Consider the following 26,159-nt stretch of genomic DNA (forward strand, 5'->3'; position numbering starts at 1 on the left):
ACACGAGAAGTGGTCCTCCCCACTGTGCCTTGATCAGATAGCATTCCGAAAGAAAACGTTCTCCTTTGAAATAAATACCACACACTCGATGGTGGTGACAGTTAACTATGAGGAAGACCTGGCAGACTCAGGCAGGGGCTCAGTACTGCTGGAGGCACCTAATAGAGATCGCTCAGAGAAATAACTAGAAAGAACCCAGCACAAGGAGACATCTCTGCTTTCGAGGTGATGAAATTTTGGGGTCTAGAAGTAGCAGGTCACAAGTGGCCCAGCGGAGGGTATTCTGTCAGTGTCCCTTCCACCACTGTGAACCTGAGTGCGTGAAGCAGCATCTAGGGTTGTTCGGTACGTGGAGGCACTTTTAGGACCATTTGACCGGGTATTTCGATATAAGATGAACATTGCTGGGCAACAGTAATTCCCAACTTGTATTAGAAAGGTTAGATTAAAACACATCGTAAGACCAGGGTCCTCAATCTTTATTCATTTCTTAAGCTTTCTGGTCAATAACATGAGGAATCTCTCTTGTCCCGTGGCAGCCAGGTTGGAGAACGGCTTGGTGAGCCTGAAGATTGGCAGGAAGAATGACTTTTTGGAAAACTCTCAATATCTATTTTTTCCATAAGTGCAGAACCATTAAGATTAGCAGAAATTTAAAACCGTCAAAGCGGTCTATCCTAATCCCTGCTGGTCCCCCTGCCTGCGGCCCGCCAGGTTTCACTTGGGAACCAGGGCACCTTAGGAGCCTCTCCCGGAGTAGTGAGCACAGCTTCAGTGGGCTCATGCCAGGGGCATCTAGACACTCCCGTGTGTGTGTCGGGGGCGTGGGGGAAGGAAGGCGGCATGTGGGGGAAGTCGCCCAAAAGAAAGAGTCAATCCATAAACAACAGACCTTGAAACTCCTTCCATATTCCTACATGCTCACTTTCAGGACAACTGAATGTGAAAAAGCAGTAAACTCACTGGTCGGTGTTTCAAATCCAGGCAGAGTACACATTAGTTTATTTTGAAATGCAATACAGATGAGTATTTCATCAATACAACCTATTACTACATTAACATTTCAGGTAAAAACAGCTTCCAAATGCATGCATAGAAAGTTAAGCATAGTCTTTGAACTCCTTATTTCTAAATATACAAAAAAATACATTTAAATTATAGAATTTTAGTGAATCAGACTTATAAAATTACAATTTTGGTTTTCACAACATAGAAAAATACAAAAATGACTATATATATACTATTTTATAATTCTTACCCAAATTTCAGAGGAGCAATATGTACTGGTTTTGATGTTTTATCTGAAACTCAGAATTGAAAATAACTTCAAGATTGTACCACATAAATACCAACCTTTGATCACAAATAGAGAACCAAAAGCTTAAGTGGAATCGAGGGCGCAATCTCTTCATCTGCCTCTTCAATACTATACCTCCCCAGAGGGTCTGGCCGGAAGAGCGGCGCTTTACTCCCTGACTAGCCCTCCCCGGTGCCTTTGATAACAGGCAAGCATGTGTTAGATGAACTGCCTTGTTATCAAGATCCCAACACAGCAAGACGCAGATTCGCAGCTTGCATCTACAAAACACTGCATCCCTCACAAGAGTTCTCTGCCAGAAGGTGGTCCTCAAAGGAGGGGACCTGAAACTCCCATCAGGGGGGCGGCTGGGCAGCCGATTCCTTTAACTGTGTCCCGAAACAAACACAGTTAAGTCTGACAAAATACCCACCAAACACCACTTCCTCATTCACACTTTGTAAGAAGATGGGACATTTGGTGGAGTCTCGATTCATGAAAGAATGCCACCACTTCTAAGGAAAAATGAATTCATGTTAGAGATAAAGAAACCAGTTACTGAGAGAGGTGACTGCAGGACATGGTGTCAGGCCTTACTTATCTGCCAATAAGCATTTTAAATGTTTGATGTACAAAAATAAGCACTGGGGGTGAGATCGTTTTTGAGAAGGGAGTTGTTTGCTGTGTTCTGGCTGCCAAAGTTCAATTTGATGCAATACCACTGTTTACGACAGACTGTTTTTCATAAACAGTGACAGACTGTAATAGAGGCCTGAATAAAAACCAATCTTGAAAAACCTGCATTTTTCATACCATCTTCCAAAACTAATCAAAAACTGGAAAACTGAAAAAAAATCTTATCCCAATTAACTAATATAACCCAAATTGATTCTATTTTACAGTAGAAATACATTTTGGAAAAATAAAAACAAAAAAAGCATAACAAATAATCTTTTCCACATATTTTATCAAGTACAAGAACAGATTCTAATCTCAACACGCCCAAGTTAAGAGTGCTGAGAAGTGGAACTTTAATGTTCAATTCAAAAATAATTTATTACACATCTGCCTGCATTAAATTTTTTAAATATTTTTTTATTTTTCAGTTATAGTTGACATACAGTATTCTATCAGTTTCAGATGCACAGCACAGTGATTAGACATTATATAACTCAAAGTGATCGCCCTCCTGCATTAAACTTTAAGCTGCATATTTTCTTCTCATTTTCATCTTAATTTTCAAGCCTCTGTGATAAGCATTAAAAATTAGTTTTCCATTATGACACTCTTCTGATATTAGCAATTTTATGTTAAATAACTAGTCAGTAAAGCTAAAGCTAGTAAGCTAGACTTTTAAAGTTTGAAAGATCGACCAATTAAACTAAAAAAAGGAAAAGGCTCCACAAAGAACAAAGAACATCCTGTGTTTAAAATCTAATGCACATCTCAACTTGGGCTTTACATTTTCATCCGACCCTTTCTTGAAAAGTCTTAAATGCACAGCTGAGCGATTAAATGGTATGAATACATGATGTCAGACAATGGCCATACGACCAAAGTATTTCTTGGCTGCTCCAACATGTGGGATATTTACTTTTAGCTCGACTGCCCAACTGGAATATTTTACTGTCTCTGGACTTACACCTTGGTGGGACCATAATTAGGAAAAGTATCCAAATAGAAGAGTTGAATGAAAATTTAAAAATAAAATAAAATAATAAGAGTATAGAAACCTATTCCTGAATGTTCTTCCGGACTATATTTCTAAAGTAACACCTTTCATTCATTTTCAATAGCAGATTCTCCACTCCTATGTGACTAGACTGGTTTCAGGTCCGTAAGTGAGAATAGCTATTGGCAAATACATTACTCAGAGGGGTTCTGAGAACAGAACTGTAGAAGGTACTTGTCATTTACTAGCAGTGGAGCTTTCCCTTTCAGAGAACTGTCATTTTGTTAACATGTGAGTGAGGCTGAGCCCCAGATAAGGTAGGTTTTCTACCATGTACACAAACTTATTAAATTCAAGCATGTTTCTTAGTGGCAGGCAGTAACGACTCAATTGAAAACAAAAGGGTTCTAGTTGTTTTCTGATGATGTGTACTGCCCCAAAGCTTCACAGACATACACACTGTATAACCACAGATATGAAAGTAAAGGTCCCAGCCATAACTTCGGAGCATTCCAGAGAACAAAGTTTGCTGCTTCAAAAATATAAGTAGTTTCCAGCATGCAGTCAAGTACTTTGTAAAGGGGATGTTAAACACATTGCAGACTGAAACAGAACTCTACTGCAAGCTGGGCATTCTGTTGATACAGCTTCATTACTCAGACTGTAACTCTCAAGCATTTAATGTTACAGATCTTTATTTATCAGATACATGAAGGAAACAGGATATAAAATGCCAAATCCCTTTCTAACGCCATCATAAATATTGGGAACTTTTGGTTGAAAAAGCATGCTGAAAAGACCGGCCAGGACGCTTTATGTAACGGCTTTAAAAATTTTTTTTAAACAAAATCCCAGGCCCATGTGATGTTAGATTTTGGTTTTTGTTTTATTTTTCAGTATTTTAAAAATAGTTCTTACTTATTTTCTATGAAATGTACTGAGAACTCAAAAAGTCTGCAGCATTTTTTGTCTTTGAAAAGTTTGGTTTTTGGAAGATGCAGGAAACAGAACTATTCAAATTTCTTGTGTTCTTCAGTATGAGAAAGGACTTTTCTTCTCTGGTATATCATGTGGAAGTATAACTGGGGAAAAACTGGAAAGAAAAGAAGGAGTTGGTTAGAGATCATTTAAAATTGGATGTTCTATTTAAAGCACACACACACACCTGAAGTCCTCAATGACTCTCTTGACTACTTTCTCATCCACCAACCAAGGAAGGGTAACAAAGAGGGCTCGGGGAAGGGGAAGAGAAACGCAGAGAGGCCTACCTTTTCCTGGGCTAGCCAAGGAGGAAGGCTGGTATGGACTGGAAGGACGGACACTACTGTCACTACCCTTACCAAGCAAGATGCCACAGAGCTGCCTCCCTTTATACTCTTTATACTCTCATACTATCTCCACATTTATTCTCTGATTTTACAATAACGAGGTGAAGAATTCTAGTGATGGCGTTATTATCCCTGTTTCACAAAGAAGAATTCAAGCCCCAGAGAGGGAAGGCAATGTGTTTGGGGTCTCACTGAAAATTACTGATGGAGCCTGGACCAGGCTCTGGTTGTTCTTTGAATAAGACCGAGGAGGGGGAGGAGTGCTGTGACATTTGATCTGAATACAACTAAGCCAGGTTTGAGTGTAGGAAAAGTCCTTATGAAAAGAGCCAGTATTTTAGGCACTAGAGATTCTGTTCTTTGCAATTTATAGATTATTTTTAAAAGTACTGGTTCTCAAATGAATGGGGTGGTACTGCCTCCCTAGGGAGTATTTGGAAATGGGGGCAGGAATGCTAAAACCTGCAATGTGAGACGGTCTCCCACAACTAAAAACTGTCCCACCCCAAATGCCCAGAGTGCCCTTGTTGTCAAATACCATTTAATCTGCCTGGACTTTCCAGGTTACTATAAATTGGGGTAGGGGGTTCAATAACCATATAAGGAACTCCAGTGAGATGGTCTTGGGTGTACGATGTCCTTCCTTTCCTCCCCTTCTCAACAGCTCCAATCTCTATTTTTTAGACAATAACCTGGAATTTGGGAGAGGTAATTTCTACTACCGCCAACTCTGAGCTTTTCCTTTTTAAATGGGTTCCAAGTTGGCCAAATTTCAAATGATCCTCCCAAAGTACCAAGATAGCAGTGGGTATGTGCACGGAGATCTGATAAACTGCAGAGGAGGCCCTGCTGTCAAACAGGGCTGCCATCCATTCCACTCACTATTTGCAGGCAGGAAGTTATCACAGAAAAGACGGAGCCTGTGCATCCAATTCAACAGTGAGAGAACTATTTTGGTATAAAAGCCAGAAAATTTGACAAGCTCTATAATCTAAAAACTGAAAGTAAAGATATAATTAAACCATAAGGAATGCTAATTGTGATCATTTAAAATGTGGGGCCGTCACATTTCCATAGATATGCTTCAGTAACAGGAAACTTAGGGGCGAAATGCACTAAGGACTTTTCCACTGGCTGTATCTGTGATGACTACACCTCAGACAGGTGGCTACCGCCTCGCAGCCAGTTCAGAGGGCTGGAGGGAGGACAATGACCTAGAAGCCATTTACAAGGCCCTTAGTGGCAGTTAAAGCAAGACGAAGGAATATACCTCATCCCTGTAGGCAAGGAGATGCCAGAAGAGTCAGATGTCAGAAACAGAGGACAGATATGGCCTTTTCTTTCTTTTACATCTTCCAGAGGCTTCTCAGTGCCTAAGAGAAGGGAATGTGTGTCGGGGAGGCCAGGGGAATTGGGAGAGGGGGGGCGGAACTTGAGCTGTAGGTTCTCTACAGCTCTAGCAGTGACTTCTTGGTGACCAGAACTTGGATGACACTGTCTCCATCTGATTTACCCACACGTTCAGGTTGAACCCAACTATAATGGCTGATTCATGGCTACTATTTTTAACTACATTGGGCTATAATGAAGAATAATGCTAAGAAAATCTCAATCTGACAAGAGGCTATTTAGAATTCTACCTTCTGCTCTTCAAGTTCCGGACACACAGAATGGAGATGGTTGGGTGTGTGTGTGCGTGTGTGCACGTAAGTGTCTCAATGTATTGGGGTGGAGGTAAGAGTGGGGGGTTGTGGGTACCTTTAAGAAGATGGGGTCTCTTTCTCTCTAGAGAAAGACTGGGAGGCTGAGAGCAACTAGAAATGCTCTGCCTGGGGCAAGTTTCCTTCTCAGTTTCTCTAAAAACCAGAGGTATGGTTATGGCTACTGACAACCTGGTGTGCCCAGCTTCTTGATGTCCTCACCCCATATCATTGTTTCTCTGACCTTTTTTACTCTCACTCTATAACCAGTTTTCACCAATGTGGGGAAGGAAAATGTAAATAGGACTTAGACATCTACTGCAGATACTAGACATACTGCCACTTCAGCAGAGCAGGAGAGGAGCACCTTGCAAGGGATCCAGAGCATCCCAGCACAAGAACACTCCCAGGACCATGGCTCATGGGCCACAATTTGGGCTATGTGTACCTCAATGCAATAATAGGTCAGGATCACAAAGAAGAGGTGTTGCTTTAAGTAATATGTGTACATAATCAACTTCCCATTAAAGAAGATGTAAAGAAACTTAAGTTGTAGGAAAAAACCAAATTTGGTAAAGAAGACTGATGTCAACAGGGATGTTTCCTAATTCCGCATTTCTTCTTATAAATACAAAGCTTTGGAAAGATGGGAACTGTGCAGTTGGCTGGGAATGAACTGTGCAAATTTGTCTCGCTATTAACAACCTAAACTACTGAAAACATCCAGGGCAAGCGGCCCAGCCCAGAAACAGTGCGTGCAGCAGACACAGATGATCTGCAGCAGATGTGGTCCAGGCTGCCATTTTGAGATGGGGAGGGAGTCAGGGGTTTGAAGGGAGTCTTCTAAACTTTATTTGAAATCAGCCCTTTTCCTTCATCTATAAGAGTTAAGCTGCCTTAAAAAAAGAAAGACTAAAGACTTTAACTAAGCCAAGTTCTCTTACCAAGAGGAGGCTGAAAATAGAAGGAGGAAGGAACTGAGGTAAAGAAAGCAGACTTTTGTTGCGAGAAGTCCGCCCTACTCTCTAAAAGACAGCTGGACCTGAGGTCTGTGTTTTCTCTCTTCTCTCCTTTAAAGCCAAGAAAGAAAATCCCACAGAACTCGGTTGGTTTTCCTTCAGGAATCCTACCAGGGAAAGCTGCCTGTGCATGCCCAGGCCCCTTCTCTATATCAGGGTTCCTAACCCCCAGGCTGCGGGCCTGTCAGGAACTGGGCCACACAGCAAGAGGTGAGCAGCAGGCCAGCCCGCAAAGCTTCATCTGTATTTGCGGCTGCTCCCCAGCGCGAGCATCACCACCTCGGCTCCACCTCAGATCATCAGGTTTTAGATTCTCATAGGAAAACTGGTCCCTGGTGCCAAAAAGGTTGGGGACCGCTGCTCTATATCATGAGGTCAGGGGCACAGACTGGGCACTGGTTGCCCACCAGAACATAAAAAATGTCTAGGAGGTGCAGAGAGTCGCCGGTTGCCCTGGAGAGCTGTTCCAGAAATGAAGCCCTTCCTTCAGCAGACTAGAAATCTTGCAGCAACTCAGAAGTTGGGGCCCCAGATTTCTGTCAGTGTGGCAGCACCTTGTTGTTACTGCGCCCCCTTGCCCCTTTCCCTGTTATCCAAAACGGCATCTATCATTCAAAAACTTAGCTGGATTTATAAATCCTGCGGTGCCCACTGGGACGTGCGTTAGTTTGGGTGTGGCAAAACTGCGACTGAGAACTGCTGCTCTAGAGACCAGAAAATGGAACTCTCAGGGAACATGAGAAAGGTGAAAAACTCTAAGTTAATTTTTCGGACTTAAATTTTTAGACCCTTTCATATTTATCTTTTGTTTGATAATAAATTACCTTTTACATTGGAGAGAGATGGCCTTCAGCCGCCATAGTTTCAGCACCAAAGAGGAAGACTTGAGAATTATTAAAAAGTGTGAAATGCATCATGAAGCAGCACTGTGTCCAAGAATCTCTCCAAGAAAAACGTTCACATGAAATCTAGATGTAGTTTTCTTCTATAATGCACGAAATGCAGTTTTCCACAGAGGACACAAACATGTTGCTTATGACTGTTAGGACGTTTCATGCGGTGAATGCTGTGGGCTGAAGAAAGCCCAACACTCCTGTCTGAGTTTAACCTGAGGTTTAGGGGGAGAATATAGCGCTTTATAGACTAAAATAAGAGTCACACTGGCTACAGAAATAGCCAAAGGAGAAGAACATTATATGTCCTTGGGTAGATCAAGATCCTTTTGGATATGTGGAAATCAATCACAGGATTTTAACTGAATATCAGAATTCAAGAAAAGGACTAAGCAACGCTTCCTCAGAAAACAGGATTCGCTTTACAGAAGCCTCAAATATGATGTTTTTTTCCCTCTGTTACCAAGTACGCTGATAGGCACATCTGATTATCCAATATGGTCCTTTAGTGGCACTATTAAAATACTAGAAACCACCCTGAAGAGAACACTACGTTCTGTTCAGACGGTTTTAGTGCTTATTTCCAAATAGGAAATTAAGAAATATAGAAAAAAATAAATCAATCTTTTAATTTTGTTATTTGTTTCCAGTTAACCACGGATTCCTTAAAAATCAAGTAACTATTTTGATATAGTAAAAATGCAAAAATTCTTTAGAATGTTTTTCAAATATCATAATAAGCAGTTCTGGAGAAACAAAAAAAGTCAAGGTAAGGTTTTAATGGCTTTTTTTGTTTTCCACTCAGTATTTTTCCTCAATAGATAGTTACCTATCCTGGTAGTCACTGTTTCAAACCCAAACGCCGAGAAGGGCTGTATTTGGCAGCTGTACTGAGAAGGGTTCAACTACTAGCAGAGAAAATTCCCTCTAACAGTCGGCATTCAACAAAAACCAAAGTGTTCCCAATAAATCAGATTTATATTTACTTGGATATGGTGTAAAAACAAGCAAAGGCATTTAACTCTAGTTATTGTAGAGTTGAGGTTTAAAACATAAATAAACATATGTGTAACTGTTTACTTACGTGGAATGTAGGAGAGCATGACCAGGATTAGGAATGCATAATAGTCAAAGGAGAAATTGTATTTGTTAGGTAAACTGATGGAGTACAGTCCAGCCTGTCTGACAAAGGGCAAAGCCGCATAAATTGTGAGCAATTCTCCTGACACTCCCATTGGGTATAGCACAATGAAAAGTGTGTACCTAAAACAAAACAAAATATTCATTACTGAGGCTCGAAGCCACCTTTAGTAGAAAGACGCACTCCCAACCTTCTAATCAGTACTGGCCTTTTTAGAAAGCTATTGTTTATATGTTTTCTTATTTAGCTACTGTTTAAAATCGGGTTTTACGAGCTAATTTTTGAAAAGAGCCTATAGTAGGTATGTTTCTGGATGTTCTAAAATAAAATAAATGTGTTTGGTCAGCCTCAAATTTGGCCTGAATGAATAGACAACTCATCACTCTAAGGTGATACCAAATATTGGAAAAGTAGGGGCACCAAGTCATGGTTTATACTGAGCAGTCTGCCCTGTGGGGTGGGAGTGGGCTGGGGATTTGCAGGGAGTTGAGGGGGAAGGTGTTAGAACATGTGTCTAGGAGTTCCTACAACACACACCAAGTCTGGTCTGTGGACTGAAAAAAAAATAGCACATCCAATGTGTGTACACTGCTACAATTATTTAACTGTCTATGTATGCTACTGTGAAAAATGAAATATATGCTAATTTAAAAAACATTTAAAATTTCATAATAGCTTTTGATCATTATGTAATTTTTCAATCAAAAAAACTATAATTACTATCACATGGGAGAATCCATATTTTTTTCACTTAAAAAGGAATTCTCTATGTTTCAAAAAGAATTCAGAGAGCAGTTCATCCTATGGCAGTAACTGGAAGTCATTTCGAATTATAAGTATTTCTAAAGAAATCATGAGCTCAGATTTTAAAAAGTCTTTGGCTGCAGCATTATTACAATAGCCAAGATATGAAAGCAACCTAAGTGTTCACTGATAAGTGAATGGCTAAAGAAGATTCATATATATGGATATATATATATAAATGAAATATTATTCACCCATAAATAATACAATCTTGCCATTTGTGATAGACCTAGAGTGTATTACACTAAGTGATGTATCAGACAGGGAAGGATAAATACCATGATTTCACTTATATATAGAATCTAAAAAACAGGACAAACGAACATACAAAACAAAAAGAAAAAGATTCATATACACAGAGAACAAACTGATGGTTGCCAGAGGGGGTTGGGAATGGGTGAAAAAAGGTGAACAGGAAGGAATAAGAGGTCCAAATTCCAGTTATAAAATAAATAAGTCACGGGGATGTAATGTACGGCATAGGGAATATAGTCAATAGCATTGTAATAACTTTGCATGGTGACGGATGATAACTAAATATATCACAGTGATCAATTTGTAAGGTATATAAATGTTGGATAACCATGTTATACACTTGAAACTCACATATAATATTGTATGTCAACTATTATAATAAAAAATAAAATAAAAACATAAAAAGTCTTTGGCTGTTTGTGACTGACAGCAAGCACTGGGCTCCAAAATTCCAGGTATAGGAATTGTGCTGAGAAATCTGTGATAATGAAAGGAAGACATGTTCCCCACTGCCAACTTCAGCCATGAGAAGGAGGACGACAGAAAGGGAACAATGTTCCAGAGGCCATGGAAGACAACGGACAGAGAATCATTCTCCAATAGTGAAATCAGGGCTCGGTCAGTAAATCTCCCCTATAACCAGAGTATGCAGCTTTCACAACATCTGCCCAGGTTGTTTAGGGACTGCTGTGTTTTTCCCATTTTTCCCTTTTCCTAATAAACATGTTTATTGCAATAAAAATAGAAAGAAAAAAAATGAAAGAAAGAAAGAGAGAGAAAGAAAATCAAGGCGTTCATATACTTAAAATGTTGGAAACAACTGGTCTGTGTCTCTAATCAGAACTTATAACTTATCTAGGAACCACTGTTTTCCTTCTATGAAAGGAGGCATTTGGGCCCCATGTACAATTTTACTCCTTTTGCTTTATCAATCTGCTTCGCAGTCTTTTCCAACTCAGAAAACTGCTTACAAATGTTTCATGGATTAGTTCAGACAAATAGATGAACTGTCAGCCTTTTATTCAGTTTATAATAAATATTACTGGTAAAAATAATCAAAGCAAAATAAAACTGCCAAACTGCCATTAAATGTTTGTTATTAATTTAAAATTAATTTCAGAGTCACAGCTTGTTGGCAAAATCGAGAATAGAAGAACTGGACTTGGTCCAAAAAATCATCGTAATGGCATCAGTTAAATTTGATATGGACAAAAATGGGGTGTCACATGAAATCTCTATTGAATAAACTGAAAAGAAATGACCCAATAAAAATAACTTAAGTAGAAAGAATTTAAAAGTGTTTCTATTAATCAAAATAAAGTGGAGTTTTTTATCCTGATGAAATCGACGGACCAGATTTCTACCCAACCCCTATCTTACAGAACCGTATTTTTAGAAACTTGGAGGCAATATCTAGGCAATATTGCAGTGATGGATTTCAAAAGTTAGTCTTCATTCCCTGTACTTCTTTACCTGGCCCATTTGATGAGGTAAGGCAGATGGTTTAATAAACTGAATGTATAAAAGGAATAACGGATAATTTCTGTGATTGTCCAGGCAATAACAAACAGGAGGACACAGTCTTCACTCTGTACCTGAAGGAAAACAAAAGCAAAAGCAAAAACATAAAACATTTTAATAAAAAGCATTCACAATATGCAGCCCAGTCCCCAGTCCCTTGCAGAGCTGGTGGGTTGAGTAAGTGGACACAACCCCTTGTCTCTATTCTCAGTGGCTAGAGCACAGTACAGAAAGAGCTTGGCACATAAAGGAACACATGCCTGTGATAACTGTGTAGGGCCAAGTAGGAAGAGGCAAGTGAGAAGGAACTCAGCTTACTGATGAGTGAGAGAGGCAGGGACTGGGAATCATGAGCTGTAGCTGCCAAAAAGAAATAAACACGATGAGTGAGTTTCACTGGCTAGCCTGTTGTGGAGAATGTGAACTGATGCTGGTGGGAGCCAAGAGTGGTTAGATAAGAAGAGAAGAAGGGCAAATTGGTGAAAAGCTTGGGATGCATTAACAAGAATTTCAATTTGCTTTGCAAGACAACGTGGAACCTGAGGAAATTTCAAGGAAGGGAAATGTCACAATCAAAGAAGAGGCTAATTCACTGAGCAGGATGAATTCAAGTGAGGAAAGATCTGGACACCATCTAAGAGGCAGAGTCCATTTATTCTCTCCCACTGGTGACTTCTTCCCCCAGACTAAGTCTGGTTTAATTCAAGGATTACAGAAGCTTTCCATACTGATCATATGAGGTAGCTAAAGCCAGAAGAGCTTTAGAGTTCCGAGCCTCCTCTGAAGTTGTTTTCATGTTGAAAAAACAATAACTCTTAATAGAACCCCTTCGGTGTTTTTTAGGGATGTTCTCACTAGATGCCTTAGACTACAAATCTCATATGAAAATCTACTACTGTGGGTTTCTAACTTTTAGCACCACTCACCCACTCCAGCTAGGTTTACTATGTTCTTTGTTGCTTGAGAAGCAATAATAAGAAACCACCTTGCACCTCAACTCATTTAAGTTTTCTTGCATCCAAAAAGGGCAGTTAGACAGTTGGATGTGAATAGGAAATTCTGTTGAGTAAACCGAACAAATTTCAATTATAAGATGGATCTTCTCTGGCTTACTCCTAACATCTAATACAACAAAGGTATATGGTGTTCAAACCTTAACTTTTGCTTCTTTGTATATGCAATGTTAATAGTTTTTAGCACTTATATTCTTCCTCAGAAAGTGTACATGGAGTGGTCCACCTACACAATGAAATAAGTAGTCATTTACATACCTATTAACTAAATTGCTCTGACAAAGAATTTCATAAATGCAAAGTTACTATTCTCTAAAAATAATAAGAATTTTATACTGTCAAGAGCAAGAGTACTTTTGTTTTCCTGGTACTCTCACATTAGCCAAAGTAAAAGCTTACATCTTTAAAGCTTTCTTGTTTTATTTTTGTCTGTCCCCAAATCCTTGCTTAAAACCCATCTATATTAAAAAATAATTTCAGCACACACTTTGCTTTTTGATGTACTTTGTAATCCTCCTCATCTTAAGGAGATGTTTTTATAGCTATGGGCTGAACCCTTGTTTAAAGACCTTTGCGTTATAATAGGAAGTTCTAATATTTTACACTGTAATCGTCTTGAAAGCAGGGAGTGTGTTTTATTCATCTTTTGATTCCCAAAAGCACTTTGTACTTTTCACAAGTAGGAGCTCAATAAATATTTGTGAAGCAAACAAATTCAGTCCTAATCAGGTCAATTCAAGATTCAGTTCCCTGCTTTTTGATACCTGATATCAGTTTATGTGTAGTCTTAGTGGCCTTCAAGTAGACAAGCAACAAACGAAAACCCCAAACCTCCCACTCTGATTCAGCCTAGAGGTTACCTGATTTACCTCCACCCCAACCCCAGTTAGACTTGAATCAAAAAAACTATAACAAACTCAGACCCAGCCTAAATGTGAAAGCGGTCTGCTCCTAGAGTCGAGCTGTAAAGACACTGCCATAATTTTTAAAAAGCTGAGGATGGGGGAAATAGCCTATTTATACAAATTTTATCTTCAGATCAATAGGAAGTGCAACACTGTTATTAATAAGGGACTTGGGCAAATCAGAAATTGAAATTATCTCTTTGGCAGATAATTACCTAATAACACAAAACAGGGAAAGAATATTCTGAGTTAAAATCAGTAAGATCAGTGAGACTCAAACACATTATTTATACACCTACATTCATAACAGCATTATTCACAATAGCTAAAAGGTAGAAATAGCACATATGTCTATCAACAGTTGAACAAAACTAAATATGATACATATATACACAATGGAATATTCTTCATCCTTAAAAGGTAATTCTAACACATGTTATAACATGGATAAACCTTGAACCCATTATGCTAATAAGCCATTCACAAAAGGACAAATACTGTATGATTCCACTCCTGTGGCACTCACTTGAGAGTTAGTCAAATTCAGAGAGACAGAAAGTAGAGACAGAAGACTGCCAAGGGCTGGGGGTGGGAGGAAATAGAGAGTAATCATTTTAAAGAGTACGGGGTTTCAGTCCGAGGATATGAAAAAAGTTCTAGCAATAGATGGTGGTGATGGCTGCACAACAATGGGAATGTACTTAACGTAACTGCACCATACACTTATGAACTGCTAAAATGTAAATTTTATGCCATGCATATTTTACCACAATAAAAAAATTTAAAAACCTAGTGAGATCAAATTTAACAAGGCTAAATGTAAAGTAATATGATTCAGCAACAACAAAACGACTCCGGTACAGAATGCCGAAGACCCAACTTATGAATCCATTAAATATGGAGTTTTTGGTGAACCATAAGCTTCATATGAGCCAACAGGGTACAGGTGGCTGTTCCAACCAACCAACCAACCAGTATTTGCCTAGGTGTCTTCTCTTGATTATTTTAAATAGATTAGAGCCCACCGAGGGATCAGAGTCGGTTACAAGAAACCCTGAACTAGCAGAGCTTACTTTGGACAAGGAAAGAGGGTTAATACTTCAAATATGGAAAAGGATATCATGTACAAGAGGCAGATGGACAGGAGAGACTAATCGAAATATTAACAGGGAGTAAAATGCCTGGTTTGAAATAAGAAAAACTATGTAACGAACCAGTTGACTAATAAAATAAGCCACTTCACGAGGCTACTTCTGGGCCCTGAACATGTCCAAACCAAGACTGCTCAGGAGAAAGTCCTGGATGGTAGGTAGCCCATAAGGCTTCCAACTGCTTTTTGTTGGAAAGGGGTGTGCATACAGCCTATGTATGGAAAAAGCATCAAACTCTGGCTAATACTAACTTCCTTGCATCAGCTGGAATTTTTTTAGTTGGAAAGAAAAATGGGTAGACACTTTAATAGTACTTCTTATAAAAAATTTTCCTTTATCAAAGAAGGCAGGAGAGGAGAGAATGACTTAAAAGACCTCTTTTCATTACTGATTGCTGAGTGTGTAGAACGGGAATAGTTCCCTGGCTCACTCACTTCCGTGGATGGTAAGGTCTCAGGGGTCCGCCCGTGTCTTATCTGAATTGGCTTCCTTAGCCCTCAACATGGATCTGGACACAAGGAATGTGTGGAATCACTGCCTCTAATTTGAATACCTTGATTTTTTTTCTTTTACCTTTTTGAAAGCTGGAGTCGGGAACATTTTTCTAACAAGTAGGGAGCCTTCTTTCTTTCAAAGGCCAGTGACTCAGAGAAAGAAAATCAACTGATAGCCTCACTGAAGTAAAAACAAAGCCTGTTTAGCTTTGCAGGCATTTTTTAATGGGCCAAGGACTAGAGTTTAAAAAAGTCAACTTTTTGAATTAAGAGCTAGAAATATATAATTTTTTTTGGCACTGCGATTAGAGGTCATTGCCATAAAAATCACTTCCCTCTCAAAATTCATTCATTCATTCATTCATTCATTCATTTAATTTGTGGCACTGGTTAACGAAATCCAGTAAGTTTCAGGTGTACAATTCAACAGTAAGGCATGTATATATTGCATTGTGTGTTCACCACCCAAAGTTAGATTTCTTTCTGTCACCACATATTTGATCCCTTTTACCTCGTCTACCTTTCCCCTTCTCACTCCCCCTCCCCTCTGGTAACCACTAGTCTATTGTCCATGTCCATGAGTCTCTGTTTGTTTGCTGCTTTTAGGTTTATATCCCACTTATAAGTGATATCATATGGTTTTCAACTTTTTCTGTCTGGCTTATTTCGCTTTAGCATGATTATCTCAAGGTCCATCCATGTTTTCACAAATGGCAGTATTTCATCTCTTCTTATGGCTGAGCAATATTCCATTATATGTATGTACCACAACCTCTTTATCCAATCATCTATCACAGGACACTTCAGCTACTTCCATGTCCTGGGCACCGTGAATAATGTTGCTATGAACATCCGTGTGCAAATATCTTTTTGGATGTATGTTTTCAAGTCTTTGGGGTAAATATCCAGTAGAGGGATTGCTGGATCATATGGTAGATCAATTCTCAGTTTTTTGAGAAACCTCCATACTGTTTTCCGTAGTGGCTGTACCAATTTGCAGTCCCAACAGCAGTGTATGAGGGTTCCTTTTTCTCCGCATCCTCTCCAACATTTGTTATTACTTATCTTGTTGATTATAGCTATTCTAACAGGTATGAGGTGGTATCTCATTGTGGTTTTGATTTGCATATCCCTAATAGCTAGTGATGTTGAACACCTTTTCATGTTTGTTAGTCATTTGTATGTCTTACTGAGACAAGTGTCAGAAATATATTTTATTAATTATCAAGAATAGGAGGTTTAATTTGTCCACACAAAGATTTGCACTCAAATATTCATAGCAGCATTACAATAGCCAAAAACTAAACCAACCCAAATGTCCAGCAACTGGTGAATGGCTAAAACAAAATGTGATACACACCCATACAATGGAATCAACACAAAGGAAAGAAATACTGATAAATGCCACAACACAGATGAACCTAAAAAACATTATGCTAAGCGAAAGAAGCCAAATGACTACCTTTGTTATGATGAGTTCAAGTACATGAAATGCCCAGAAAAGGCAAACCTAGAATATACTCCCATTAAATTGTTTTTTAAAAAATAGTATGTTGTATATTTTAAATGAATACTATTAACATTTAAAGGAAAAGGAAGCATCTAGGGCAAAGAGGGAGAAGGGAGATAAGGAGGACTTACCGAGGTTTACAAAAGTAAAGAGGGAGACAAAAGGGCAGGTTTACGCTAGGTTGCCAAAATGTCTTGAAAGCCATGTTTCGAAGTTGCATATCCACAATCATGGCACAAATGGGGGAGTGGGTGTGGGGCAGCCCTGATCAGCAGGAAATCTTCCTCTGCCTAAATACACTAAGCTTCATATTAGACCCTTCAGGCTGCAGGTTTCCGCCCTCTGGTCTCCAGTGAGGAAAGAGGTGCTGGGTGTGGGTGGCTTGTGTAATTTAGCCAAAGGAGTTTACACAGAAATTCAAGCTGGAAAAACAAATGAGTGCAAGAGAAAAACCTTTACACACAAATCGCATCATATGTTTGACTTTAAAAGCCTCAGGGAGTATCAGTACATGAAAAGCTGTCATTTTTATTACATTCAAAGAAAAACAGATGGTGCCACATAAGAAAATCACTATTGTAGAAACTCTATTCTTCTTAGCAGTTTGGAACCTGCTCGTTACCACTCGGGTTATTTAAAAAAATTCCCTGATCATGCTTTAAGGTGAATGTTCTTTCCTCGTCTTAATACCTCTTTCACTTGTGAAGCAAAGAGATTTTTGTAAAAAATCTAAGAGGTGAGGAGGACTAGAGTCTGACTTGGCAAAACTGTTCAACTTAGCATGTTCTGGCTGCTATAATAAAATACCATAGACTGGGTGGCTTAAACAACAGAAATGCATTTTCTCACAGTTCCATAGGCTAGAAGTCTGAGATCAGGGAGCCAGTGCATTTTGTTTCTGGGGAGAACCCTCTTCCTGACTTGCAGCTGGCTGCCTTGTCACTGTGTTCTCACTTGGATGGGGTGGGGGGACCCAACCTCTCTGGGATCTCTCCTTATATGGGCACTAATCTTATCATGAGGGCCCTGCCCTCATGACCTTGTCTAAACCTAATCACCTCCCAAAGGCCCTATTCCAAATACCGCCATTCTGGGGCCTAGGGCTTCCACATGTGAATTTAAAGGGGGCGCAATTCAGTCCATAGCAATGTTTCAGACCAGGTGTTGGCAAACTTTTCATGTAAAGGGCTAAAGAGAAATTTTTTAGACTTTGTGCCATAGGTGGCCTTTGCCACATATCCTTCTTTGTTGTTTTTTATACCCTTTAAAAATGTAAAAACTATTGAAAATTGCAGGCTAGATTTGGCCCACAGGACAACCCCTCTTCTAGATTCATCTGACACCCCCAAACTTTCCCTTCTCCTACAAATATCATTCCTTCGGCAATGTGTGTGTGTTGTGTTGTGTTGCTGGGGTGGGGTATAAGGGGGGACGCCAATACATTTATAACTAGTGGACACTATGGAAAGATAAAGTACTCTTATAACAACACATATATGCAAGTTTTTCATGTTATGTCACCTTAACATCTCAGTAATCTTTTATGTTTATGGTAAAATATACATACCATAAAATTTACCATTTTAACCATTTTTAAGTGTATAATTGGGTGGCATTAAGTACATTCACCATGTTGTGCAACCATCACCACTATCTATTTCCGGAACTCTTCATTATACTAAACTGAAACTCTGTGTCCATTAAATAAGAATTCCCTATTCTTCTCTCCCACTGGCCCCTGAACCACTACTGTGATTTCTGTGTTTAAGACCTTGCTTATTCTAGGTACCTCATTTAAGTGGAATCATGCAATATGCATTTCTGTGTCTGGCTTATTTATTTAGCATAACGCTTTTAAGGTTCATCCATGTTGTGTCAGAATTTCTTTCCTTTTTAAGGCTGAGTAAAATTACATCGTATATAAATACCACATTTTGCTTACTAATTCAACTGCTGATACACATGTGAGTTGTTTCCACCTTTTGGCTATTGTGAATAATGCTGCTATGAACATAGGTGTAGACATATCTGTTCAAGTCCCTGCTTTCAATTCCTTTGGATATATACCTAGGAGTATATATAATATATATAGTTGGATCATATGGTAACTCTATGTTTAACTTTTTGAGGAATTGTCAAACCGTTCCACCGTGGCTGCACCTTTTTACATTCCCACCAACAGTGCACAAGGATTCCAATCCATATCTTCACCAACACTTGCTATTTTTTTTTTAAAAAGGAGCCATCCTAATGAGTATAAAGTGGCATCTCATTGTGGTTTTGACATGCACTTCTCTAATGATTAGTGACGTTGAGCATTTTTTCATGTGCTTATTACTCATCTATATAGTTTCTTTTGAGAAATGTCTATTCAAGTCTTTTCCCCACTTTTAATTATTTTTTAAATAATCTCTTTTTAACAATCATAGCGACAACAGCAGTAAAAATAAATATACCTAACAGTGACCAAACTCTTACTATATGACAAGTACTTTTTAACTTATATTATCTCACTGAATCCCCATTTTACAGATGAGAAAAGTGAGGCTTACAGAATTGGAACCCAGGTCTGTGCCCTCAAACTCTGAACAGTTCTGATTTGCCTTCTTGGCCTTCAGGTCTTAAACATATACGCACAGAGCTGCTGTTATGGGAACACTTCTCTCTTGCAAAATCAAAAAGCTTCGAAGGAACCCATAAGCAAGAAGAGTCTGGAGAACAGATAAAGTAAATGTGACCATTTTATAGAATCAGGAAAGCCATTAGTTCTCCAAAACTGTGGCCCATCCCTGAAGAGGGATCACTGTATAGGCTTTGGGACACCAGAGAGACTGAGTGAAATAGGCTCACTGAAAAGGACTGAATAAAGTATCACAAATTATAGGTCACTGCTGTCCAGAGGCATCTTTAATATGCCCATGAACTGACTTTTAGTTGTGAATTGACTGACCAAAGACAATCCAACATACAAACTCGAAACAAGCCCTAATGAATTCCCTAAAGTTAGTGTGAATCTTCTTCCCTGGGCCCTGCTTTGCTAATAACCTTCATTGCCTTTTTGTTTTAGCCCCGTTTTACTCTGCCTTTAACTTATTGTCAAGACGCTTAAAAATCTATCTCAAAGTTTCTCTTTTCTATCTCTGCTATGCAGAAATTAAAATATAAACTATGATTTTAATAAAGAAAACAAACTCATAAAGACAAAGATAGAAAATAAAAAAGAAAAAAGGAATACAAAGCAAGTCTCTGGTTTTCCAGAGAAGTGACCATCCTCACCATCTTGTATTTGTCTTTGGGTAGGTATTAAGATTCACCTAAGGGCCTCTTTCCCTTCCCCTTGTAGAGGATCAGCATGGAGGCTGAAAGCTCGAGGAGGTGAAGGGTGTTGGAGAGTCCTGTGGAGATGTGAGCCAGTGGACCTGGAGAGAGGAGGAAAGGTTGGGGGGTGCTAAACACAGGCATGAACCAGAGGCCTGATAATTGAGCATGGGGAGGTGAGGGAAAGACATAGTAGTGATGCGTGGAAGCAATGGCTAGTGTGGTTGGCAAATTAGTTATATAAATAAGTAAAATGAACAAATAAACCAATATATTTTTAAAAATGAACTTCTTGCTGTTGGAGAAGGTATTATAAACATGGAAGGGAGAATGCTAGAAAGAACAATGAGGTATTAGGTTGCAATGGGAGGAATCAGTATGAACCCATGATTATATACACATACATACTATATACTTTTAGATGTAATGCATATGAGTATATGTGCATATATAATAGGTATAAGTATGTATTCATATACATATATGTATATCCTTTCTCTGTGAGGATGAGCAGCAATAATATTTACTAGCAAAGAACACCTGAACTACCCAGATCTTGGTTCCTAAATACCATCTTCCCCTAAAAGGAAACAGGCTCCTTGGCAAAATGGCTGATTCCAGGGCTTGGGGCAGGGGAGGTACAAGTTGAGTCTGGAAATCTTTTTCGGCAGAAAGTAAGGAAACGCTCAACAAATGACGGCACCAAGTCAAAAGTACAAGGAGAAAGGGGTCACACCAGCCAAATCACAGACAATTTTAGCATCAAAGTAAATAACAGACCACAATCCACTAGATTATATAAAAATTAATGAGTCCAAATTGACATAAATAAAATAAATCAATAAACAAATGGGAAAAAGGGAAAGCTATTCCTTACTGTAGCACACTAACCAGTACATGTAAAATAAATGAAAGAAATAGACAATTGCCATTTGGTATCCACCTGTGGCTGACTCAGCCAGGAGTCAAAGCTGGAAGACTCCATCAAGAGCAGGTGACTGGGGCCAGCATCACCAGGGGTAAGATGGGTAGTTAAGGCACTGCAACCTCATGTGTTGTCCTGAGAAGAGTGTGACACCATTTCTGTAGTATTCTTGCCAAGAATGCATGGCTTGAATTGGTTATGTGGGAACAATGGATGGATCTAGGTTGAGGGTCACCCTACAGAAACCAAGGTCTGTACTCTTTAAAACTGTCAAGGACATGAGACAGAGCAAGGCTAAGAAGCTCTTCCAGATGGGTCTGAAGAGAAACTTGACAACTAAATGTAACACATACATGGCGGGAATACCGCAGCGACCATGTTTCTCCTCTTCCCCAGTATCCCAGTGCTTAGCATAATACCTGGAGCATAGAAGATACTTAGTAAAATAGTTGCCATTCCAAAAAGGATTAAAAAAAAAAAAAAGGAGAGAGAGACATTGTTTGGACATAACTGTGAAATATGAATGGGGCCCAATGAGATGGTACTACTGCATCAATGTTAGCTGAGGAGGGTTGTATGCAGGTGATGTAGGAGTGTCTGAAACATGAACTTGAGTATTTAGTGGTGACAGGACATCAGGTACAGCTTGCTCTCGAGGTTCAGAAAAAGACGAACGATAATAGGTATACAAATATAGAAGAGTAGGCGAAGGAACAAATGCAGGAAAATGCCAATACTTGGGGAATCTGAGTGAAGGGAATATGAGTTTTCTGTACTGCTCTGGTAACCTTGCTGTAAATCTGAAATTACTTCAAAATAAATTTTAAAAAATCACTGAGGTACTAAACAACCACTCTAGGGGCACAGTTAGAAGCAAATACAATCATCTGGTTTCTAGATATATCGTTTTGATAGGAAGCCTCTGAATCTGCTGGAAGAGGCATACTACAAAACCATTAGAACATTCACAACGAAACATATAAATAAGAGCATATTAAGAGCAGGTAAACTGAGAAGGAATAATAGCTTTAATGCTGACTCTCAATTTGTACCAGCATTACTACTGTCTTAGACTATAAATACTCCAAGGGCAGGTCCATAAAATTACTTTGAAGAGGCCTTAGCTTAGTTATTTGGCAAAATCAAATTTTTAATAAATGCTTTAAAGTAGGGTAATGATGATGAAGATAGTAACTCCCATTAGCAGGGATAATTATTCCTTAAATATGATAAAAGTAATTATGTGTAAATGTTCATCAGCTCACACTATTTTAATAAGCACAAAAACATTTATTTCTATGTAAAAAGTCAATTATATGTTTTAAAACTCAGAACATAGAAAAGAATTCAAAACAGTTATATAGAAATTTTTCACTACAATCTTTTGAAAAGATTAGGTTACATTAGGCTAATATGTAGCTAACATTAACTGGGCACTTACTAAGTGCCAGGTACTTTTCAAAGTGCTTTTTATGTATTAATTCATTGAGTCCCAAAGATCAGTGGGGAAACAACTGGGCCTGGGAGACTGGACCAATTTTTCAGAGCACCTTCAATTGGGGTAGCTAAAGTGTGACATGTGATCCCAGCATCCTGTCCTTCCCCTGCCTTATCAGTTATCCCACTATATGGTACTTCTGTCTGCTCAATTCTGCTCTTGTACTGTGCTGGAAGCCCTGTGAGGGCAGCACCCACGAATTTCCTTTTTCATGTATTCTAGTACTTGGCCCAATATCCAGAGCATAGATGATACTGAGTAAATATTCGTTGAGTGAATAAGAAGGAATCAATAAATAGATAGATGGTGACTCAGCTGCAGTCTGAGCTTCCATGTTTTTGACTTGGTTAGAACCACCTTGTGTAAGGAGGGCAGCTAGCTTCCCAAGTTAGATTGAGGCCAAGGGCTTCAGGGATGATGCCTGGTTTTGACATGAACCAAGGGCTGGGGCTGGAGAACAGGACAAGTTCGACAACAATCCTGGTCTTTTTTATAAATTTAATAAGCTTTCTGAACAAAAATGTAACTCATTTACTTATCTACTTAAAATGAATTTCGTCTTTGACAAGAAAAGAAATGTATTAAATATTGACGTGGCAGTTTAAGAAAAAAAGATGTTTGGATTAGTATTAGTCTTTTCATATGACAATTCATGATTTAATATTTATTAAAAACCCATGATGGGGGACATGGCAACAAACTAGAAAATACTATTCCCTCTTTTTTACGAAAAATGTGTCATATTATAAAGAAATACTGATATTGTTTCTCTTTAATAGAGAGAAAAATGTACATCTACATAGTTTTTTTTTTTTTAATCTATAATGATAAAGGAAACTGGTTAAAAAATTCTTTCCATTACAAAGCAATCACTGAGGACTATTTTTTTTTAACTAGTTTCAAGTCTGAGGACTATTTTTTGATGTGAATGATGGCCTAGTTAAATGCTTTGGCCTACGAAAACAACTCTTGGTCATGATATCAACTTTTCTGAACATGCAATGAGAAAAATGTATAAACATGCAGTCAACAAACAATGCAAGATCAATTCTGTATTTATGTCAAAGTCAGACATGCAGGTCTGAATGCTAAAATGTTCCTTCCAATTAGTTTAACTTTAATGCTACTATGTTTTCAGCTCTTTCCTGGAAAACATGAAGGAATGGTGGCAGGTTGCTCAATAAGCCTAGCAAGTTACTACAACTCCCCTCTCCTCTAATCAGTGCAACTTTGGAATTATGCTTACTTTCAGGTTGCATGTCCTGAAGCAAATTACTTATCACCTGAGTCTCAGTTTCCTCATGTGAAAACTGGAGAAAAGATTTGCCTCTGCATGGTTGTCATAGAATTAGAAAAATAAATCGAGTGCTTAGTAAAGTGCTAGACATTTAATAAATGGCAGTTATTATTCCATGAAAGAAAAAAATTCAATTCGACAAATATTTATTAAGTTCCTACTACATACTAGCCATAGCTGTGACTCAATACAGGCCGGTGGCTGTCTTCTTTGCCTTAAATCTCAAGATAATGTTTTGTTTTGCCTTTGTTGTTTTGCATTTTGTTGTTTGTTTAAGAGATGCCATCTACTTGAAGGTTAATATACTTCTACCAACTTTGGGATGTCGAGGGATCTCACCAGCTGTTAGTCTTTCCCAATATTCTTCCTGATTTCTGCTTGATTATTTTACCTCCAAAGAGCATGTTATTAATTGAAAAGTTTTCATGCACTATTTCTTTCACCCCAATGCAAGCATGGGGATTGCATCAAAATGGGGTCACATTTAGTCCCAGCCTTGATCATTTTTCTAATCCAGTCTAGGACCACAGCAGTAGGTCACTGTGGTCCCAGGGGTGAGGCTTCTCCCAAACCTCCAAATGCAGTATATCTCAATGTGCCCAGCAATACTCTAGAGGGTAAAGGATGGATCACTGTCAGAAATGTAACCGATGTGTCTAAAGAACATGAAATTGGCTATATATTGTGAAATGTCAAGGTTATTTTTGTTCTATGACAGTTTAATAATTGCAATGATTTCAACAAGAAAATAAAAATAAAGGCTATGAATATCATCTCCTGGAGCAGAAGTATTAAAACAGTGGCCCATGGTCCTGCTGCACAGATATTCTGTTTGGGCTTGTACAGTGTTTTAAAAATATCTGAGCCAGTTTTTAAAATTGGGAGATTCCACATTAAAAAAAATCATCTGGATTTCTGCCTTTTCTTTAAAAATTCTGACTTCATAACCCCAGACCCAGTCAGCAATCACTAGCTAAGGAAGCACTACCACTCTTGTGAAATGGCACTTATAACCTCCAGTCACTGTATGTCTCTTGAACTTTCTCATAAAACCCACCTGAGGGATAGGCATCTGCAGCCAGTTGATAACATACTTTTCTTTGAAGCAATGACCTCAACAAAAGATTTTTTCAACCTGACCTAACAAGACAGTACCAATGTAGAAGGCAAAAGAGATGTGCAAATTTTCAAGTTTTTGGTTATTCCAGTATTTTTTTGCCAGAGCAAAGTAAGGTAAAAAGAAGATGCCAAAACTCATCTTGTTAAAAACAAACGTTTATGGTGGCAATCCGAAGAAAATGAGTTAAGTCTTTAATGCATGAAGCCCAATAATTAGTTTCCCCCACTCTAATGCATTTTAGAAACGCAAAGCTTACTCTCAGCATGCATCCACACATGAATACCAAGTCACATCTTACAAATTCCAGAAGTGCACCAGGGTTTCACTTCAGACTTGAAAAGGATCCTCCCTCTGGAAAAGGTAGACAGCTTAGTAATATGCTTTATTTTATCTCTACGTATCATAGCTTGTAATGAAAAGCTTCCTGACTTATAGGGCTTGATATGGGTAAGTAAAAAGGGTTTTTGAACCTTCTTCCTCAAAGAAACTAAAGCATACTTTATATATTGAACAGGAGCAGGGGGAAGGGGATGATTCCTTCAAGATTCCCAAGAAAACCAGTTACCAGCTATATTCACTGTGCGGGCCAACTGCAAGGAGGGTGAATATATTGGTATTCTTGTCAATTAAAATATTTTTAATTAAACTATCTGATATTCCATATTCATGTTTTAAAATAAAGGTTATATTGAAAAAGCTACAGTATATAAAGGACCAATTTGGCAAAAAGAACAGGCAATTTAAGAGATAGTTCCTCCTCCTACATATTAAAAGTTTTCAAATGAATATTAATAAATGCTTTAAAAATGCCATTCATTGTACTATGGAGCACACCTGTTTAAAGCAGTTTATAGGTCATCATTTTTAACTTTCTTTGACTTTGCTGACATATTTTAGCAATGTTCACGATGCATGACAATCTTCTTATTTTTACTGTGTGAAATGAGAATCTCTGAGCTCATTAGGATAATAATGTTGACTATTCTTCTATGGCACCTTTTAACTCAAACAGGAGAAAAAGGCCCTGTGAAATGGTTTTCAACAGGGCAAACCTGGGTGAATCCACTGCAGAGGCCCAGCTGCAGGCCTCTGAAAGGCGGTGGCGTATGGTCTCCAGCCTCATTTGCTGATCAACAGCTACCACTGCAGCAGATGAGAATATCATCCACACTGTTGCCCACACCTGCAATTACGATTTTTATAATGATTTAATCTACAGAACTTAAAAAAAAACAAACCTGGATTTAAGCAACATAGCATACCAAGTATACCATATAAAGTTGCTTTGACTATTTGGT

The 26,159-nt window shown here is 38.6% G+C and overlaps 1 protein-coding gene and 1 non-coding gene across 3 annotated transcripts in view; one reads left to right on the plus strand and one right to left on the minus strand.

Moving 5' to 3' along the window:
• Positions 1-668: 668 nt before the first annotated feature.
• Positions 669-805, plus strand: LOC120586899 (small nucleolar RNA SNORA52). The gene has a single exon (XR_005648831.1). It is a non-coding gene; the product is annotated as a small nucleolar RNA SNORA52 (small nucleolar RNA).
• A 164-nt stretch (positions 806-969) lies between these two features.
• The window catches only part of HACD2 (3-hydroxyacyl-CoA dehydratase 2), an 87,095-nt gene continuing 61,905 nt past the window's right edge, over positions 970-26,159 (minus strand). For both annotated transcript variants that reach the window (XM_039843213.1, XM_039843214.1), the window contains exons 5-7: positions 11,583-11,704; positions 8,994-9,172; positions 970-4,062 (exon numbers count right to left, since the gene is read on the minus strand). In XM_039843213.1, the coding sequence (XP_039699147.1) occupies positions 3,980-4,062; positions 8,994-9,172; positions 11,583-11,704 (384 nt within the window). In that variant the 3' untranslated portion in view covers positions 970-3,979. The remainder of the gene's footprint in view (positions 4,063-8,993; positions 9,173-11,582; positions 11,705-26,159) is intronic.

This window comes from Pteropus medius, unplaced genomic scaffold (assembly GCF_902729225.1).
Source record: "Pteropus medius unplaced genomic scaffold, Ma_sr-lr_union100, whole genome shotgun sequence".
Taxonomy (NCBI): Eukaryota; Metazoa; Chordata; class Mammalia; order Chiroptera; family Pteropodidae; genus Pteropus; species Pteropus medius.